Source organism: Gracilinanus agilis, chromosome 3 (assembly GCF_016433145.1).
Source record: "Gracilinanus agilis isolate LMUSP501 chromosome 3, AgileGrace, whole genome shotgun sequence".
In the NCBI taxonomy this organism is placed as follows: Eukaryota; Metazoa; Chordata; class Mammalia; order Didelphimorphia; family Didelphidae; genus Gracilinanus; species Gracilinanus agilis.
The window spans coordinates 111954748-111976978 of record NC_058132.1 but is presented as its reverse complement, the minus strand read 5'-3'; the positions used below and the strand labels follow the sequence as shown (position 1 = coordinate 111976978).

General features: G+C 40.8%; 1 protein-coding gene across 1 annotated transcript in view; it reads left to right on the top strand.

Moving 5' to 3' along the window:
• ME3 (malic enzyme 3) overlaps nucleotides 1–22231 on the top strand; it is a 140990-nt gene that overhangs the window by 36090 nt on the left and 82669 nt on the right. The window contains exon 4 of the mRNA XM_044668934.1: nucleotides 4113–4274. Within this exon, the coding sequence (XP_044524869.1) occupies nucleotides 4113–4274 (162 nt within the window). The remainder of the gene's footprint in view (nucleotides 1–4112; nucleotides 4275–22231) is intronic.

Sequence of the window (22231 nt, the reverse complement as noted above, 5' to 3'; positions counted from 1 at the left end):
AAAAGTGAGAACTCCTAGTCTTTTTAATTCCCACAGTGGCCATCTTCCAGTCCCCCTACTTCAGGAGTGAGAAGGATGGTTCAGCTGAGAATAGGCCTGCTCACTCAAAGCTTTCCCAAGCTCCTAAATCACTCCCTATCCTAGTGTTGACACCCTCAGATGAAATGTTGGGCAGCAGTCCAGATATACCAAACTCCTTCCTCAGAGGCTCACTGACCCATCACAGGCATTTTCTTCTTTCGGGTCCCAAACACTTAAGCAGGAAGAAGGAAACTTCTTCACTGAAGATGACAGAATAGCAAAGGGTCTTAAAAGATCATCTAGTCCAGATGTGTCAATCATGTGGCTTGCATATGCAACCTACAAACACTCAAGTTCAACCAGAACCAGAGTTACTGAAAAATTTACTTTGGAAATATTTGACAAAATAAATAAAAATAGGAAACATAGATAATGTTAATTTGTGGTTTTCTAAGTCAATATGTGGTCAGCAGGGATCTATTTCTATTTGAATTCATATCAGTGATCTAGTCTACTTCCCATATTTTACAGAAGAGAAACCAAGGCACAGAGAACTGAAAAAACTTGCATGTGGTTGTACAACTAGTTAATGGCAGAGCTGAGACTAGCATCCACATGTTCAGTAATTTTCAGTCCTGTCTAACATTTTGTGACACCATTTGATATTTTCTTGGCAAATATACTAGAGTGGTTCATCATTTCTTCTCTAGTTCATTTTACAGATGAGGAAACTAAGGCAAATAGGGTTAAATGATTTGCCTATGGTCATACAACTAGTAAGAGCCAGAGGCCAGATCTAAACTCAAGAAAATGAGTTTTCTTGACTCCAGTATCTGTTCTGTCCATTGTGCCATCTAGCTCACCAGAACCCACATACTCTGACTCAGTGCAGTTATTATTTATATATGTGAATTCATTGATTTAAGGAACTCCCAGAAAGGAAACTCCTTCTACCAATGGAAATAAGCAAATCTTCGGTAATCCATAGTCTTATGACTTACCATACTTAGGGCACTAAAGGGTTAAGTGACTTCTCTGGAGTCACACTAGCAGTGTGATGACCAGGCTAGTTCTCTGTCCACTAAATCACTGTTAAATGTAGTAAAATAAAATTCAATAGGGATAAAATGAAAAGTCTCACATTTGGGTGCAAAAAATCAGCTTCATAAGCACAAGAGGAAAAGCTTGATGAGACAAGCTGTTTGTATGAAAAGTATATGGGGATTTTAGTAGACTACAAACTCAAGTGTAATATGTCAGCCCAAAACATCCAATGTGATCTTGAGTTGCATTGAGAGGCGCAGTGTTCAGGAAGAAAGAGGTCCTAGTTCCACCGTACTCATCCTAGTAGGATCATTTCTGAATGCCACAGTCTAAGAAAGGCATTGAGAAACTGGAGAATGTCCAGATAAGGGCAGCCAAGATTGTGAAGGGTGCCAGCAGTGTTGTAGGGAGGCTCAAGTGAAGGAGCTGAGGATATTTAACTTGGACAAGAGAAGGCTCCTGGAGGACATGAGAGCTGTCTTCAAAGATAATTCCAGGGGACAGAGCTAGGAGAAGTGGATAGAAGGTTCAGGGAAGCAAATTAGGCTTCATGTCAGGAAAAGTTTCCTAACAATCAGCATTAGCCCACAGGGTACTGGGTTTACGAGGTGGTAAGTTCTCCCCTGCTGACCTCTGGAACTTCTCAAGAAGATGGATAATAATTTGTCAAGTGGATTATGGTAGAGATTCCTTAAGTGAGTGGATTGGACTAGATGGTCAACAAGGTCTATTCCAACTCTACAGTTCTGAGATTCTGTGATTATGGCATACCTTATAACTAGAATGTATAATGTTAGCTATTCTGGAGTCAACTCCAAAGGAATTAGCTCAAAGCTTTATTAACATCACAAGCACACCAAAATCTATCAGTTTAATGTGGGGGCTTGCCAGCAAGAAGCTGATTGCTATTGATATCTGTGCACATAAAGACTTAGCTAATTTATTCTTCTGACTACATGGAAGGTTTGCTAGACCTTTACATTTGGGGCCAAGCTTTGGGGCTGTTAATAGATGAAACCAAGCATCCAAGTCAATCCTTTAACTAAATCCCCATTCATCACAAGTTTAGAGTCATTATCATTAATTCAGTGCTGATATTACCCAGTTCTCCATGTTAAACCATCATCTCCCACCTAGCTGTACCCTTCTGGACTTCATCAGTGCTCTCCTGGAATCTCATAATCTTTTGAGACCACATCAACCCTGAATTTCACAGCTGCTCAGGACATCCTTTTTCCTGGGGTACCTCCCTCCCTTTGATTGGAGATGATAGAGTGGACATGGAAAACTCCTTGATCCTCCATTTAAGGAGGGCACCAAAGGCAGCTAGCTCTTCATTCTCACAGTATGCACTTACCTGGTCATGTCCCCCATACAGGACACCCTCCCCTTTTTTTCACCTTCAGTTAATGAATTGCCTCTTTCATTAGATTGTAAACTCTGTGAGGACAGGAATTATCATTTGCTTAAGTGCTTAAGGCACAGAGCCTGAATTAAACTAATGACACATAGTAGGAACTTTGTAAATTTTTTTTCTGACTGATAACCCTTCCTTCATTCTCTGTGATTTCTATATTCATGTTGATGATCTCTACAACACCATGGCTTCTTAGTCTATCGACCGTCTGTACTTCCATCTCAACCACCCACAGTGGGGGAGGGTCACACTTTAGACCTTGCCATCATCCATAACTGCTCTCCTGGGCTGTCACCAAGACAACAAAGACAATGAAGATAACTTACTTTATGTAAATGCATTTGAAGAATTCTCTACTGGCTGTTCTGTAAGTTTGAATTAGAACCCAAGCATAGATTGGTAAAAAGTGCAATATTATATATTTTATATTCTAAGGCAGTGATGGGCAAACTTTTTAAAGAAGGGGCCAAAGGAAAGGAAATGCTCATCTGGCAGTCTGTTTCTAAGGCAAGTCTTTTGAAGTTTCATTGTACTGTATCCTACTCATTGTATTCGTCAGATTAGGAATAATGTCTCAAGGCTGGATAGAACATTTCAGGGGGGCCACATCTGGCCTACAGGCTGTAGTTTGCCCATCACTGCTCTAAGGAATTGTAGGCAAAGTATTATCTAGGGTTCAAGAGGAAAGCAACTGCTAGCAGAGGGATTAAGGAAGGCTTTATGGAGGTGATAGCATTTGGGACTTTAAAGGATAGATAGGAAGTCCACAAGGAAAGAGACAGACAACATTCCAGGCACAGGACACAGCATGAACAAAATCACAAAGGCCAGAGGGTTCAAAGTATGTTTAGAGTACATAGAGTAGAAAGTGAGTAGAGAGAAGTAATATGAGGCAAGGTTATAAACAAATGGTGGCATCAAATTCTGAAGGCCTTTAAAGGCCAGGGAAATGGAAAAAAAAAGTAGACTCAGGGGGGATAGAAAGCCTCTGAAAGGTGGGCTGGTTTGTTTGTTTTTGAGCAAAGAAGTGGTCTAGCTTTACTTAAGGCAGATTATTCAGAAAGTGATATGAAGGATGGGTTGTAAGGAGAGAGAGTGGGGAGTAGAAGACCTCTGAGGAAGCAACTGGCCAGGCAGATAGTCAAGAGGCCCTGAAGTCTGGTAATAGGAGCAGGATTAAAGGAGGCAGGAACTGTGAGAGAATTTGCAGATATGGAATCCATAGGCCTGGGTAACCAATCAGGTGTGAGAGGGAAGAGTGAACCAATACCCATGATTATGTGAATCTCTCTGCCTCGTTGGTTTCCCCAAAGAGCCAAAGTGAAAATGACCAGGCACGGCGGAGTTGACTTCAATTCCCACAGCAGCTGCTGGAGACCACTCGTTTGGAATGCAGTCCAGGTGTATTTCCGTCATCTCTTCTCTGTGGAATTTCCCAATGACCAGCCAAGAATCATGGAATTGCTTTTTTTTAAAGAAGGGAATTTAATGAAATTCTTTAGTCTTATCACATACCAACAAAGTCAGAGTGTCTGGTTTTAATATCTAATTTGCCAGAACTTATAAAATAAGTGTATCATTCAAGATGGGATCTTTTCCCAACTCAATATGTCAAGGTTTTGTTTTTCAGGCTGTGGTGGTGACAGATGGAGAACGCATCCTGGGCCTTGGAGACTTGGGCTGCTATGGCATGGGCATCCCAGTGGGAAAACTTGCATTGTACACTGCTTGTGGTGGAGTGAACCCCCAGAACTGCCTCCCAGTTCTACTAGATGTTGGTACTAACAATGAGGTAAGAGGCCTGGCACATGGGAAGGAAGTAGATGGGTATAAAGCTGTTCCCTTAACCAAGGATACCCAAGCAAACAGCACTTAGGAGAGTGGGCACAAGAAGGAGAGGAACAGAAACAGAGTATATTTGGGAATATGGTACCCATGGCATATGGAGGAAACATATTTAAGAGTGTATGGAAAAATAGTGTGAGGGGGCAGCTGGGTAGCTCAGTGGATTGAGAACCAGGCCTAGATATGGGAGGTCCTAGGTTCAAATCTGACCTCAGACACTTCCCAGCTGTGTGACCCTGGGTGAGTCACTTGACCCCCATTGCCTAGCCCTTACCACTCTTCTGCCTTGGAGTCAATACACAGTATTGTCAATACACAGTCAATACACAGTATTGACTCCAAGACGGAAGGTAAGTGTTTTAAAAAAAAGAAAAGAAAAAGAAAATAGTGTGAGAATTAAATCTCTAAATCTATGGAGAAATCATGGAATAGAAGGATAATACATGGGACATATGGAAGAATGGTAGTTTAATTATATTTTAAAAATGAATCTAGGGATATATGAAGGAATTGTATTTAAATATGATATATGGAGAATATAGAGGAAGGCTAACTAGAGTATACTTGGGGTTTTGATGAATGATGTCCAGGGCTTTTAAGGAAAATGATGCCCATAATTGGGTTGGTTGAGGTTTGAGATATTTTTAGAGGGTGGGCAGGGGGGCCTGCAACATTGATTAGCATAAAAACTGGCACCACCTGCTCTAATAGTCTTAGTTTTCTGGGAAACTGGCAGGTTAAGTGATTTGTCCATAGTTAGTATATGTCAGAGATGGGGTTTGAACCCAAGTCTTCCTGACTCTGAATTCAGCTCTTCATCCACAATGCCTCTCATGGCCAATAGTATTTAAAGAAATGATGCCTAATACATATGAAAGAAAGGTGTAGACGTGTGGATTATGAAGGGATTCATTCACAAAGCATATAGGTGAATAATGCCCACTGCCAATGGACAAAATGATATCTATGGCATAGGGAATGGTACAGAAGAAAGAGCACTCTATTTGGAGTCAGGGGAGATGAGTTTAAATCCTGGCTCTGCCACCGACCCCCTGTGTGATCTTGGGTAAATTGCTTTACTTTTCTGGTGTTCAGTTTTCTTATCTACAAAATGAGGGTATTGGACTCAAGGTCTCTTCCAGCTCTAGGCCTTATAGATCTTATAATCTATGACATCTATTTTTGTCTTTATATCTAAAGAGCCTTCTATAGTGCCTGGCACTAATCATATGGATATCTAGGAGTATAGTGAAAATAATGGTCAGGGAGTAAGGGAGAAATAACTAGAATGTATTGGGGAAATTATGTCCATTTTTAAAATATAATTTTGAATCTTGGAGGCTCAACTGGAACTTTCTGCAGAAGAATGTTGTCTAGGTCCTTAGTACTCATTTTCTGCCAAGTGGAGTCTATGAGTTTGTCTTTTTGTTCCCCCAACTGGGGCTAGCCTTCAACAAAATTATGGACATTTATCCTCCTCAGAGATCAAGTTCCTCTTCTGTGCCCCCTCTCCACCTTTCTTGTCCCCCTTTCCTCTATTTCCAGGTGTCTGGTGTTTTCAGTCTGGCCTATGACTACTGTCCTGTACCCCAACGCGTAAGCCTAACCTCCTAGGTTTCAAAATTATTCTCTATTTTGCCCTTCCTACTCCTAATATCAAAATAAAAACCTACCAACCATTCTCTCAGGGGAACCAATTTCAGGGAGGTAAGAAAAGGAAAGATGTGAAGGCCAATGTAAAAAAATTAAGAGATTGTTCTCTATGACCTTTTAGGTGCCTTCCAACTTCATTCCCAAAGGGATGGGATTTCTATAAGGAAGAAAGCCCAACACCAGAAAAAAAGATAGTAGACAAACTATTGGGTGGGTGAGGTAGTGGGGAGGAGCGAGATGATACAGGGGCTTTCCTAGCATTGCTTAAATTCCAACACTTTCATCCAAGGCTAGCATGCTGTCTTTAACAAAATCAATTCAGGAATCTAGTCATGAGAACTGAAGAACTGGCATAAAAAAAAACAAAACACCAAGATGAGACCAAAAAAAATCTCAGCCTGGCATGTACAAACCTGCTTTCCTGTGGTCAGAGTGAGAAAACCAACACGTTTACAGGAGGGCTGCTTGGAGTCAATGGTGTGGCAGCCAGCAAAGGTTCCCAGGTGGTTTGGGCTTAATTAACTTCAGGCGTCTGTCCTGAGGCTGGCTGCCCTCAGCCCTAGACAAAGCCATGGCTTTGCATCTGTTAGCAGTTTCCGTCCCCATGACTCTGACTCAGAAGAGATATTTGGCCTTCTATTCCTTGCCAATAAAGACATCTGCAGGGATATTTTTTTCAATAAAAAATACCACATCACTGAATATGGCCAGTTACATTGCAAGACTCAGCAACTGAGGTCCAGTGGCTCCCCATTTAAAAAAAATGGAGACAAATTCAGGGGCTGGGTGATGGGGCACAACTGGGACATGGGCACTGTGTGCTAAGCCATTTAGATTTGTACCATTGAGTGGATAGAGTACAGAATAAAACAATTAGGCTGTCATCGCTAAGGATCATGGAGAAGTAGTATGTTTATAAGAAAAAGCCTGAAATAGAAATTAAGAGGCCTGGGTCCTATCCCAGGCACTGCCACTACATAGCTAAGGATCATTGGATTGGATCTTTCATTTCTCATTGGTAAAATAAACAGGTTGCACTAGACACCCACCCCCCCCAGCTCAGAGTAGATTTCTATGAAATCCCTACCAGCTGGCACAGTCTATGGAAAGAGTACTGAATTTTATAGTCCAAAGTCTTGGCTTGGAATTCTGGATCTGGATCTGCTACTTTGAGCAAGTAAGTCATTTGGGTCTCAGTTTCTTCATCTGTAAAATGAGGGAAATGTACCAGATGATCTCTGAGGTCCCTTCCCACTCTAAATGCTAGGAGTTATAATCTACATTTATTTCTTTTTAATCCCTTTCTCCCTCCTTCATACTTCACTCAATAATAATAAATTATTCATCAATAATTTTTAAAATCTCCTTCCCTCTTTTTCATATCTCACTTAGAAAACAGTCCTTAAACATTTATTAAGCTCCTACATTGTTCCAGGCTCTAGTGCTGAGAATACAAAAATAGGCAAAAGATGGTCCCAGCCCTCAAGTAGCATATGTGCTAAGAAGAGAAGGCTACACACAAAAGGAAAAGGGAGGCTGAGAAGCCAAGGACATGGGGAAAGTGAGGGAGGGCTGGGGAAGGTACCCAATTTGGGGGCATGGAGGGAAAATCCAAGAAAGCAGCCAGGGGAGAAAAAAGATGATCTGAGCTGAGTTCTCTCCTTGAGTAGAGATTTTGGAATTCATGGCTCCACCCTCCACCAATCAGAGGGGCAGAAGGTGATTGCGTAGGTAGAGAACCAAGGATGATGAAATATTACTGGATGGATGATAAGGCTTTCCCAATAATTAGTTTCTTGGGATGTGATGGAAAAGTCAGGGAAGTTCCAAGGTAGAGCAGGCAGGTAGGACATAGGATAGAATTCCTGGGTAGCCAGCCTGAGCCTGAGCCTTGTCTCAAGAGAGAAAATCTACCTACATTATAGGACCCAGTTCCATAGCCTCTTAAGCATGAAATTAAAGTAAAAGGGGGAAATAAAGGCAGGAGTGAAAGGGGAGAGAGAATTATAATCAGATTGGAAACCTCTCTATTATTGAGACTCTGATTTTAAAGTATAAACTTTTTTCCCCCAAGTCATGATTCTGTTCTTTCTAAATATGTTTGGGAGTTTGGGTATGAGAGTGGACACACACACACACACACACACACACACACACACACACACAAAAGATGTGTGTGTATCAAGACTATTGGGTTTCCTCGGGGATGATGGTTTTAAATCAGTGGAGTAGTATGGACTAAGAATCTTGACCTCACTCTACCATTACATGGCTGTTTGCATCATGTAATAATAATAGTTGACATTTATACAGTTCTTTACGTACATTGCCTCATTTGGTCATCACAGCAACTCTGTGAGGTAGGTCCTACAGCTATTTTTAACCTCATTTTACAGATGAGGAAACTGAGGCTCAGAAAGGGAGGCAGTGTGGCATCCTATAAAGGAACACTGACTCTAGAATCAGAGGACCATGTTTCAAATCTTGCCTGTGGTGCCTTCTTCTTTTTTGATGTTTTAAACAAGTCCCTTAACTTTCTTGGGCCTTGGTTTCATCATTTGTAAAATGAAGGAATTGGACTAGATGGCCTCTGAAGTTTGATTTAAAGAAATATTTCCTAATAATTTTATTGTTGTTGTTATTGTTATTCAGTTGTGTCTGACTCGTTGTGACCCCATTTGGGGTTTTCTTGGCAAAGATACTAGAGTGCTTTGCCATTTCCTTTTCCAGCTCATTTTGTAGATGAGGAAATCAAGGCAAACAACATTAAGTGACTTACCCAAGGTCACACAGAGCTAGTGTCTGTGAACAAATTTGAACTCCGAGAAATGAGTCAGGCCCAGCACTCTATCCACTATGCCATCTAGCTACTCCTATTAGAGCTGTTCAAAAGTGGAATGGAATGCCTGGGAGAGATAATGAGTTTCTCATCACTGGAGATCTACTATTGGAGAATGGGTCTATCATATGGGGGAAAAAATTCTTTCCCTGGTGTGAGTTGTACTAGCTGACCTCAGCTCCTTCCAGAGCTGAGATTCAGTATGAAAGCAATTTGGGGAGGGATGAGTGATAACAGGAGTTGAGAAGTTTCAGATCCCAACTCATCCTTGTCTATATTCTTCTCATCTTGATCCTATGAGGACATGAGGAAGGCAAGGGGTAGGGTATTAGGAGACTCCATTTTAACCAAACAGAAAACTTAACCCTTATAACTGAGGTGATTTGCTCAGTATCCCAGAAATAATTTTTTCAAAACCCTCATCTTCTGTGTTAGAATTAATATTGTATATTGATTCCAAGACAGAAGAACAGTAAGGGCTAGGCAATTGGAGTTATATGACTTGCCCAAGGGCACACAGCCAGGAAGGGTCTGAGGTCAGATTCGATTCCAGGACCTCTTATCTCCAAACCACTGAGCTACCTAGCTGCCCCCCAGAAATAATTTGATAGCCAGATGTCCAGTGCCTTCTCCCTCACTCCATTCAAGAATACAGGTGGGTCCCACATTAAGAGAAATGAATATGCAAAAATCCAAACTCATGAAATGGTCAAAATAGAACAAGGGAGATTATTCCCTTTACAAAAAGATTCATGGTGATTGGTGTTGTAGTTGAGAGAACTCTAGACCTACAGTCAGGAAAACATGAGTCCAAATTCAACCTCAGATACTTACCAGCAATGTGACTCTGGGCAAGTCATTTTACCTCTATCTGTCTCAGTTTTCTCAACCATAAAATGGAGATAATAGTAGCACCAGTCTCCAGAGTTATTTGTGTAATTAGAAACAATCTTGAACCCTTGGACTCCATCTCCCAGAATTCTTTCCTCATCCCCAAATTCCTTTTCCCTTTTTGTTTAACTGCATCTTCATGTTATTGTTTATATAGTTCTGTAACTCCTCCCTCTTTTTCTCTTCTTCCACATGCGCAACTTGGGTGAGCTCCCTCCTGACTCTAGCCTTTTAGTTTCCTTTTTGCTTCAAGTTAATTTTAATAAATCTTATTAAATATAATACCAGGAGTATTTTGGATATTAATTTTAATTTTCACATGTTCTGAGGATCAAACAAAGTATTGTTTGTAAAAAGCATTTAGCTCAGTACCTGGCACATAGCAGGATCTACAGAAATGATTTTTCCTTTTCTTTCTTTAAATAGTGACTGCTAGAATCCAAACAGGGCTAGAAGGGATCTCCAATCCACTTGTTTTACAGATAAGGAAACCAAGCTCAAAAGTGGTAAAGTGGTTTGCCTGAAGTCACATATTTTGTAAGAAAGGCAGGTCTAGGACTTCAATCTCAGGTCTCCTGACTCCAGATTTAATGTTTTTTCCACAGTTCCATGCTTCTCCCTTACACAGGGCAATTCCAAATAATGACTCACTTTGCAGCATCTCTATTTGGATGTACCTTCTCATGAATGCCTCCCTCATATAAAGCAGGGCACAGTTAACCAACCTTTGGCTTCTGTCTCACCATCATCTTTCACATCCACCCATTCTTGGTGCTCATACAACCCCCACCCTGCCTCTGGCCCTCATTACCTTGTACCTGAACTAGTGAGACCTCCTGATGAATCCTCTGCCTCTAGTCTCTCCTCTCTCCAATCCATTCTCCACACAACTGCCAAACTAACCTTCCTAAGGTACACATCTGACTGGGCCACTTCCCTGTTCAAAATCCTTCAGTGGCTTCCTAATAGCCTGGAGGATAAAACGCAAAGCCCTTAGCTTGGCATCAAATTTATTCATCTGGTTCTGATTTACCAGTTCAGTCTTATTTCACATAACTCCCTTCACCATCTCTATATTCCAGCTAAACTGGGTTACTAACTGTTCCCCAAAATCAGAATTCCATCTCCTGCCTCCATGCATTCAGCCAACCCATCCCTCCATGCCAGGAACACACTGCCTCATCGTGCACCTTTCAAAATCCAAAATCCTCATTGTCTCATTGAAACATTCTACTTGCTAATGTTCTCTTCCTCCTCAAATTACACTATAGCTACTTGTTTTTAAACATGATATATTCCATACTGCATCTCCAAGTAGACTGTAAGTTCCTTGAGGTCAGGGACTCTTTCTCCCTTTCTTTTGTTCTTTCTCCCTCCTCCTCCCCCTTCCCCTTCCCCTCCTTCCCTTCCCTTTTCTCCCCTTTCTCCTCCTCCTCCACTTCTTCTTGTTCTTCCTCCTCTTCCTCTTCTTCTTTCTTCTCCTTTTCCTCCTCCTTCTCTTTCTCTCTTTCCCCCAGAATATACCAATACAATATGTGTATATAGCATTACACAGTCAGTGAATGTCATTCAATAAGCATTTATTACATACCAACTGTGTGCCAGGTGCTGTTCTTAGTACTTGACTAATAAAAATCTGTTGAATTGAATTAAATTGCTTTCCTAAAATCCATGGCACTGAGAGAAGAACTTGACCTTGGGATTTTCATCCCATGATCATTCAATCTGTGGGGATATTTATTGTGAGTATGTGTTTTTTAAGCATCTTAACCTGACTATGCATGCCTCCATAAAACTTCATAAAGTAACGAGAACAGAGCCCATGTCAAAAGCCACAGGAAAAAAAATCTCACATAGAGTTCCTGTTAGAGGGAAAATATTTGCCCTTAGCAGCTCTGAAATTCTGAGTCTATTTTACCTGCCAAAGCAGGAAAGGTTTAAAATAATAAATATACCAGGGCAGTGACCCTATGGGGAAGGGATTTCCCACTAGGATGTTCTATGACTAAGTTCCTGAGGTAAAGGGTTGAAAGGAAGGGAGTCCTTTCCTGATTACTCACTTCAGTCCTTCAAAATATCCGGTCCCCTGGCTCACCTGGCCCTCCCCAGAGACCACATAAGCCGCTATGTCCTGCATGCCCAGTCTTTTGTTTGTTTTATTTTTCTTACCCATTACTATTATTATTACTATTTTTCCTACTTCCTACTTTTCTTCTTTCCTCTGTGTCTCTCATGCTACCACCCACACCATGGGTTCTCACTGAAGACCTCAAGTAAATTGTAGTTATGGTGTTCTTCATGGGCTATGGAGGACAGGGTATCTAGCAGACAGAATTCCTCAAGCTTACCTAGATCTTTGGAGATGCCCCAGCCAAACTCAATGTGGTGCTAACTGATCTAAGAGGGAGGATTCATCCTGGAGTGGTACAGTGGAGAGGGCCATAGGAGTCCAAAGATGGAGCTCTGACATTTCCTCCCCTTTCTTGACTATTTCATTTTATCCTCTATAGACCTCAGTATCCTTATCTGTAAAATGTTTTCCCTTCACTAATTCAAATTCAGTCTCTCTACCCAGACCTCAACAGATAGTTGCCTAAATTGCTGTAACCAAACAATTCATCATTTGGGATCGATCTTTTGGTGATAAACTTTTCCAAAATCAGTCAGGTTGATCCTCAACTATGGATACATAGTCTATCACTGAGCTTAATTTCATATAATGATGAGTATAGAGAGGCAATGTGGTACTGTGGATAGAAAACTAGCTTCAGAAATAGGAAGATCTGGGGTTAAGCTCCACCTGACTATGACCTTGGGTAAGTCACTTAGCTTTTCAATGCCCCAGGCAACTCTATACAAGTGTCAGAGGTGTCAACTTGCTCCTTCTGAGCATTTGCCTTGTGGCAGTTCTTCAAGAAATAGTCTTTTAGACAAATATACCTTTGACATTCGAACAACATGGCCAGCCCATCAGAGCTTCACTCTCTAGAGAGGTGATCTTCAGAATCCTTCCAAGACAATTCAAATGGAAAAGATTCAATTTCCTGTCACTGTACTAGTAGACTGTCCAGGTTCTACAGACATACAAGAATGAGGTCAGCACAATGGCTCTCTAGATCTTCAGTTTGGTTGGCAGCCTGATATCTCTTCTCTCCCACCTCTTTCTGTAAACTAATAATAATAATGATATTCAGGACCCTTAGTGTTAATAGACCATTCAGGTTTGGATGTGTTAAGTATATAAACAGTATTTTAGTTACGTGGCTTTATTAGCTGGTTCCTAGACTCAATTTTCCATCTCTTACCTCTGTGTATTCATGCAGACCTTCCTCTGCACCTGGAATGTATTCCCTTCTCATCTCTGAATTTCAGAATCTTTCTTTCTTCAAGGTTCAACTCAAGGGCTGCCTCTGTGAGTCCACCCTCTCCTAAAATTGTTAATGCTTTCTCACTTCGCAAATTTTCCTTGAGTACTTTGTCAGGCCTCTTTACTGCACCTCATCCCCACTCTACCCCCAGCTCCCGATCTTGAATTATACATTGGGCTATTGTATTCAACTCCATTATGTGTACTAAATCATGTAGTAAAAGTTATGCTGAAGGTAAAATGTATTTTGTATTGACTCAGTGTTAACTATATAAGCTCTGGAAATGGTAACATTTGTCAAAACATATTCAGGTATCTCTCCAGTTTTTTGCAGGTATTTGCATTAAAATTTTGTAAAGAATTTATAGTATTTGCCCTGAAAATTTCTCACTGATGGGAGAAGATAGATGGAGGGAGATGCCCAAAGTGAGATTTCGGTAAAAACTGAATGTCTACAGAGGCTAAAGGGAATGCAACTTTAAAAAGGTTAAGGGAAAGCATTCAGATGCAAAATAGACTTTGGACACTCACACGCTTGCCAAAATTACCTATGAAGATGCCAACAATGTAGTCTGCCTCCAAGCCATAGGCTATTTTCACAGTTATCTCTAGTTACTCATAAACATCACATTCCCAAAGAAGTAGAAGAGGTGAAAAGAAAATACTGCTCATCCTAGAGGATGTGGAATTGTTTATAGAGGAAAGGAGCATTTTATTTGGAAGAATTGGTTAAAAAAGAAGTGAGCCTTCTCTCATCTTCTGCCCAGAGGTGGCTGCCAATCCCAGATCTGATGTTCTAAGGCAGCATTGATGAAGATGTGGCATGCATGCAGAGCTGGCACTCAGGGAGCTGCTCTGTTCCTCCTCCTCTTCCCAGTGTCTGAGGACATTTTTTGCATACTCCACCCCTTGGTCCAGGGTCCCAAAGCAAGCACTTTCTCCCTCAACTTTCTTGGTGATCCCAGTGCTCACAGACAATTTGAATTTGCCCTCTGAGCACTCAAACTCAGAAAAGGTTCACCTACTGAATTTCTAAGGAAAGAAACTTCTCTTGATCCTAAACTGAGGGCTGTTGATTTAGCTAAAAGATCTCCTGTAGAACTATTGCTGCGGATGTGCTGGAGCTAGCTTGCCCAACTCCAGAGAGTTCGTTGTTAATTGTGAACATTTATGCTTTGAAAATTGGCAAATGAGGCAAATCAGGGCTTGATTTAGGGTTTGGTTGATTTCTAGACTTAGAAAACAATGGAAAAAATACTAATTCTGAAGATTAAATTTAAGTGTGCTGTCCAGCTCAACCATGACTATAGCTGAAAAAGATCCCTGTATCAATGAAGCTGCAGATGGCTAAGTACCCTTCGGTCTACCCATTGGCTAGCAGAGGATAAAAACCTTAGCTCCCCTTGATGAATGAACCCAGGGCATTGATCTATGTTGGTCCTAACTAATGGCAGAACAGCCTGCCCAGCATCATCTTGTAGTCATTCCCCTTGTCACCTCCCCAGTATCATTGAGTATGGAGCAGCCAGCCCAGGCTAATCCAGAAACCTGGTGAAGAGTCAGTACAAGCACTGAGTCACCTGCCCAGCCCAACCCAGCAGCAGATAAGTCCATATATGTGAGACATCATGCCTTGGGAGAATCAAGCTGAGATAAACATCAGTCCAGCAGAGAAACCATGACTTGTGAAGAGCCAGCACTGTTGAACAGGGGAGAAACCAATAAACTACGGAAGGACTCTCTAGAGCAAGGGTTGGCAACCTTTTTGGCCGTGAGAGCCATAAACACCACATTTTTTTAAATGTAATTTCGTGAGAGCCATACAGTGCTCACAGTGCCGCTCCTGTAACAGTGCCTGAAAAAAAACTGACTTTATGGCTCCTGCAGAAAGAGCCATATCTGGCCCTCAAAAGAGCCAGATATGACTCGAGAGCCATACATTGCCGACCCCTGCTCTAGAGAGCGAAGAGACATCAAACTGCAGTTTCTGAGGTGTGAGTTGCTTTAGACATGTATGCCATGTACTTTGGATTCCTACCTACTCTCAACTCTTCTTAGACCTTAGGCATATTTGTGAGAAAGTATGCCCTTGGTTTTTGGAAATTTTATTTGTAATTACTATTCTTTCTATGCTGTTTGAATGAGTGCTTTTGCTAAAGATCTACTTGAATACTCTGGCTGATTGTTATGGGGAAGTACATTACTGGGGACTTGTAAACTAGTGTGTGAGCGGAGAGGTACCCATGGAGTTACCTTTAGAACCCTGAGAATAGTAACTGCCACCCCTCTGGGAACTCAATGGGCCAGTGACATTATGAGTAGGATGAGTTTGCCCCAACAGAGTTATTTAAAGTATTCAGTAATACAGCAGGGATCAGTACATAATTTCAAAAGTCATCTTCAGAAGGAACTGGTCTGGGGGCAGCTGGGTAGCTCAGTGGATTGAGAACCAGGTCTAGATACAGGAGGTACTAGGTTCAAATCTGGCCTCAGACACTTCCCAGCTGTGTGACGTTGGGCAAGTCACTTGACCCCATTGCCCACCCTTACCACTTTTCCACAAAGGAGCCAATACACAGAAGTTAAGGGTTTAAAAAAAAAAAAGAAACTGGCCTGACTTAAAGGAAATACAATGGCAAAAATTATTGCTGTACATTTTTACCCTGAAATAAAAAGAAAAAATAGCAATTTTCCACAGTGGATCCTAAAAACGGAAAATCTAATTACTGAAATCTAAGTGGAGATTTCTCTAGCAGGTCTTTCCAAACGCAAAGGACCCAACATTTCTCCCAGATAAGGCCCTACATGTATTAACACTGTACTTACTTCCCCAACCAAAGCATCTGCTAGCAAGTCAGGTTCCCAGACATCTGCTGCCTATTTTTTTCCCTTGGCTTCATCTAGTCCCCAGAAGGACTGTAGTATTTTTCTAATGCTATCAGCTTAAGCCCTAATTCCAATATATTCCCAATATTAGTCACCAGTGATTGCTTTCCCAATATCTTTTGCCAATGCCACTCCCAATAGCTTTGGCCCATAAAAATGCATTATCAGCCTTCCCAGAATTCCTTTACCTTTGCCTAGAACTGAGTTTGGGGGAGAGGAGAGGAGATAAACCACAATTAGTCTCTGTCATATAGAAGGGAAAGAAAGAACTTGCCCCAAATATCCTATCTCTCTGTCCACCTCATGAGTTCTGCTCACTCACAGTAATCCCTGGGTTTAAGAACCTTTCTCCAAATGAGAAATGTTGGTGTGCTTGTTGCTATGTTTGATAAACATTTTTTTTAACCCTTGTACTTTGGTGTATTGTCTCATAGGTGGAAGATTGGTAAGGGTGGGCAATGGGGGTCAAGTGACTTGCCCAGGGTCACACAGCTGGGAAGTGTCTGAGGCTGGATTTGAACCTAGGACCTCCTGTCTCTAGGCCTGACTCTCACTCCACTGAGCTACCCAGCTGCCCCTTTGATAAACATTTTTCTAGGTTAGAAGGTCCATTCGTTTCCCAGCTTGAATCCACCATATTCTGATCTGGCGAGTGAGATGAAGTGGAGGTTGGGAGAACCATTTTGATTTGAAGATTTTTTTGCCAAGAAAAATCTTAAGGAAATAGCAATGAAAGAAACCCAAGAAACCTGGGACAGTAGGGGAGGAGGGATTGAGAGAGGATATTTGATGTTTTTAAAACTCTATCACAGAACAGAAGGTTGCAGTTGACCTTCTTTTCAATTGCAGGCATAGCTTACAATTACAGAATCATAGAATTTCCTCTCATACCTGTCTCAGTGCCTTACACTTAGTAATAATTCATGTTGGATTAGGTTGGATTGGCCTTAGATTAAAAGTCATAAAGTAAGGAGAAAAGAGCACTAGACTGGGAGCCAAGACCTGAGTTTGAGTTCTAGCCCTGCCACAAATTAGGTATGTGACACTTAGAATCATAGAATCAACCAACCAACCAATAGGAAATCTCTAAATCTAACTCTCCTGTGTGCCACACACTGTGTTAGGCATTAGCTCTTTCAATATCTTACCACATCAACCAATTGGCATTTATTAAATGCCAACTATGTTACAGTTTCCAGCTCATTTTATAGATGAGGAAACTGAGGCAAACAGGGTTAAATGACTTACCCAAGGTTACACAGCTTGTGTCTGAGGCCAGATTTGAACTGATGAAGATGAGTCTTCCTGATTCCAGACCCAGTTCTCTATCCACTGTGCACCTATCTACCCCTAACCACAACAACCCCATTGCAGTAACCCTGCTAGGTAGTGAGAGTACGAATACAGAATATGAAATGATCCTTTACAGAATATAGATGTATAAGTATATAAAGAGTAAATATAAGATAGTACAAGGTAGTAGTCTTTAACCTCCAAGTGAAGAGAGAATGCATCCTAAAATATAGATGTATAAATCTACAGAGAATAAATATAAGTCAATTAAATACAAGGTAGTAATCTTTACCCTCCAGGTGAAGAGGGAGTACATTCCAGGCATCAGAAGCAGTCAGTGCAAAAAAGGTACATAAGTGGGAGACGGAGTGTCATTCATGAGGCACAGAGAGAAGGCCATTTTTGTCTGAACTAAAGAACACAAGAAGAGAAATAATATATTGTGAGGCTGGAGATATAGGTTGAGACTAACCTGTGAAGGACTTTAAAAGACAAACAGAAGTTATGCTTTATCCTTTATCTTAGAGACAATAGGGAGCCCCCGGAATTTATTGGCTAGGGAAAGAACATAGTCAGTTCTATGTTTTTTAAAAAAATCATCATTTCATTCTATTGCCAATTGCCAAATATATTAAAAGATTGTTCATACAGTTGCTTGGTGATAGATCCAAGACCTGAATTCAGTCTCTTGCCTCTAAAACTTTTGCTCTTTTCACATTGCTATGCTATGTCTCAAAATCGATGCCATGTAACTATAAGGGAGAAAGAGACCTTTATCATAATGCAGGGAAAGACTTGCCAGCTCCACCTCTCCCCTGCTTGGGCATAATGGGAATGGATAGAATTCAGTCCCTCTAATTTGCCTGTGATTGGAAGGTTTAGGGGACTTTCCCTAGATATAGGGAAAAGGGTGTAAATAAAGAATAGTCAAGCTCTTGATAGCTGTCAGAAAATGAAAAGGTAGTTAATTAACCATAGAGCTGAAAAATTTGTATTGATTATTCTCAGAGGCATGTTGACCCAGCTCAGTTTCACAAAAGAGCAATAACACTTTCCAATCCCTTTATCCCACAATTCCATGAATAAGAGACCTTGGCAACCACCAACATCTCCAGCAGATAGCTTCAACAGTTCACTGGAGAAACAATGAACAGGAATTGAAGAAACAGAAAAAGAGAAGAAGGAAGAGCTTCACTGGATGATGATTACAGAGATAGAGTGTAGCATCCACTGTAAAAGGAACTAAGTTTTCTTTAACCTGCTATGCCTTGTTGCTTCTTGACTCTGACTCTTGCAGAGCAAAGGGCTACAGCTATGGCATGTTACCCTTAACATGTCCCTATACCTTTAACTTGATCCTGATTACTCACTTTCATTATATGTTTCTGGTTACTAGTTTTAGTTATAGTAGTTGAGTAAGAACACGAAAAAGATAAAATATGAGACCATTAACTATGCTCAAAGTTCAGGTTAGTTTTCCTCCAAGAAAAGAAGGTAAAGTACTTGAGGAACATTGTTCTACTATCCAGATAATGAAGGACAATGAAGTGTACTTAAAGCAATGGAAGGACTCTTTGATGTAAACACCAAAAAGAGGGAAAAATGAATCTTGACATATTGAGAGGTTGAAGGGTAGGAAAGTTTTACACAGAAGAAAAGGGGAAGGACTACTGAACACTTGGAGCTAATAAACAAACATGTGAGTATTTTCAAAAGAAGGGAACTAAACCCTAAGGAAGCAGCTGCTTGTCTTCCAAGGAACATTGATGTGACTCCACAGGTGTTTTCAGGACCAATGAAGGTCAGAGGAAGGAGAGATAAGTAATGATGACTGGCATCTTCCTGTTAAGGGATTCTGAGACAATGTTTGTCAAACCATTAACAATAGAAAGGTACACAGTCTTCCCCAGGCATATATCAGAGACAGAGAACTTCCCAAGACTTGTCAAAAATGTATGACTACTACCTACTTCCGATGATTCACACGGGAGTAAGTGATATTGCCAGTGGAACCTTGTTAAAGATTATGAAGTCTTGGGCAAGAGACCTAAAGACCTTAAAGGGAATAACTAGTGTTTTATCAGTACTTACTGGCAGAGGACAAAGACTTCTGAAGACATGGACAGATGTTACAAGTGAACATCTGATTAAGAAGATGGTGTTTGACAATAGAATTTGGACTTCTGAACCATGATTTAAAATAAATGGACAATAGTCTCCTGTCTGGGAATAGAATGTATCTAAGAAGATCTGGTGAAAATGTTTCTGCCTTAAGTATTGATAGTCAGGAACTGGCCCCTCCAACTTCTAATTTATAGTGAAGAAAAACACAAAAATCAAGAATACTCTGAACATGTACTCTAGATTTGGGAAGAGCAGGTTTCAAAACACTGACAGAAAGAACAAGCAATCCCATGGATTAAAATTCCATAAGTGAAGATAGCACTGAAGGAATGGGAAGCTTTTAAGAATGAAGTATTGAAAACACTAAGACAAGTACAAAGAGAAACAATGAGGATTTTAAAAGTGAATTATCTAAAGAAACAAATGTGGATACACAAGAAATTAACTAGGCAACATATTTTGAAAATTCATGTACAGAAGAGGGAAGCAAAGGAAGTCAACAGATGACATGTAAAAGCATTGCAGTCCTACACAAATAGAATCAGTTATGGGCAAACTCAGAATGATGTGTTTGGTGAGAAAAGCTAATGTGGATTTTTAAAAAATCTTTCCTTTTACCTATATTTAAGGAAAGAAGAAGGCTCATAGAAAGGATAGGATTGTGATTCGGATGGATAAGACAATGATAACAGACAACAGAGAGAAGACAGATCTTGCTCAATTTTATTTTGTTTTCCAAAGTAATTAGTGAGATTGTAAGAGAGCAACCATTGACTCTTACAGAATTAAATGAATGCAGTCTATGGCTATCTCATCCTCACTGTCAAGTAATTTTCATCTAGACCTAGCTTTGCCACATGGCCTCCTTGAAGGTTTTGTCCTTGACCATCTTTGCCTTCTAGGCTTTCTCCTCAACAATTTCATTTACTCTCATAGCGTCAACAACTTCTCTATTCGGTGACTCTCATTTCTGTACCAGGGAATCATAGATCTACTCCTGAAAGGAAATTCGAAGGCAACCCACCCTAAATCCTTCATTTTATAGATCAGCAAATGAGAGCCCAGAGAGATTAAGTGATTCCTCTCCACTCTCCACTCTCCAGTTAGGAAATGTCAGAAGTAAAACCTGAAACAAAAATCAGGCCCTCTGATTCTTCTAGCCCTAACCTGTGAGCTTGTGTGATTTCCAGACCCATTTCTCCACCTGATTTTCAGGACCCCACCTGAATGTCCTCAAACAACATGTCCAAATTCATGCTTATTATTTTCTCCTTCCTCTTTAGATGTCATATAGCATTTTGTTTTGCAACTCTCTAATGCAATTATCATGTAATGTTAATATTATAATTATCTATGCTTTGTGTCATACTGTAAACACAATTTGGGTAGGAGACTGTGTCAGTCATAAACTTAGATATCTCTCTAAACACCATGAAAAAAAGCTGGGTACACAGCAGATAATTAAATGTTTGTTGAATGAATGGACTAGCAAACAGGATATCTTTAGAAAGGATCTAATATGTGAACCTCCCTGTCAGCACAGAAACCCACTCATTTTCTCCTTGGATGCAAAACTGGTGCCCCTTCTCACTTCTCTTAATGAGTCAACCTGGAATTCAGGCTGTTCCCGGGAAAGTGGGTGAGGGCAGAGATAGAGCTTTCATCCTCAGTTCATTTGCAGGATGGGGACAAGAGTTGCAGAATGTTTATCAGATGGGTCCGATTAAACATTTCACACCTTCCCCAGCTCATCTGCTGATTCCCTTCTCTGTTCATAATCTGGAAGAGTCATTTGGCCCCCCAGGAAGTAAATAAGTAGCCATATTCTAACTTAACAACCCTTAGTTCACAAATGCTATATAAACATATATAAGGAGCTAGCCTCAAATGCCTTTTTAATCAGGAGGACACATCTAGCATCTTCTGACCTCTCTAGATCTCCCCATAGTCAGTTGGATAAAACAGCTAATCATAGGTATATCAGGTACTTCTTGAAAATTCAGCCAGGTAGTGACATTTGTTGAAGAGGAAAAAGTAATGGTCTTCCTCCCCCCCTTCCCTTTGTTTTCATGTGACCCATAACTATTTCTGAATGACCTTTAGTATAAAATGTCAGCCTATGGGAACAGAGGCTTCAGACCCTCCTGAACATCAATCAGACCCATACAATCTTGCTCCAGATCCTGCCTACTGTTACAATCCAAGACGCTTTTAGTAGGGAATTTTTCTACCTGTGTAATCTTGATCAAGCCACTCCACTAGGTGGTGCCTCAGTTTTCTCAACTGTAAAATAAGAAGGTTAGGTCATATGGTTTCATAAATCCCTTCCAACTCTAAGTCCTCAAGTCCTCTGACTAAACAACTGAATTTATTTCATGCCATAGAAGGCAGCATGTTGTCACAGAAAAGCTCTGTCTCTGGAGTCAGAGTCTAGGTTCAAGTATCACTTTGGATGTTGACTTCTTGTGGGCCTCAGTTTCCTCATCTGCAAAATGAAGCAATTGGATTATATAGCCTCTGAGATTCCTTCCTCTTCTAAATCTGTGGACCTCTGAGGCTATGAACAATTGCCCAAGGCAATGTTGGTGTTCTCAAAAAGGGGACTATGATAAATCAAAGTGCTGTGTTTAGAGCATTGGATTAGAGACATGGCAAAACCTTGACTAAGCTGGAGCCAGCTCAGTGAATGGAATCCCCCTGAATCACTTCTGGATTTAAGGTCCTCTTCTTCTTTTTAAGGCTCTCGATTCTCCATCATGTTCCTACTCCATACTCACAACCTGAGGCTGAGTAGCCTTAGTATCCTCAGGAAGGAAGGACCAGATTGGAAGGAACTGGGAATTAAGAGGCC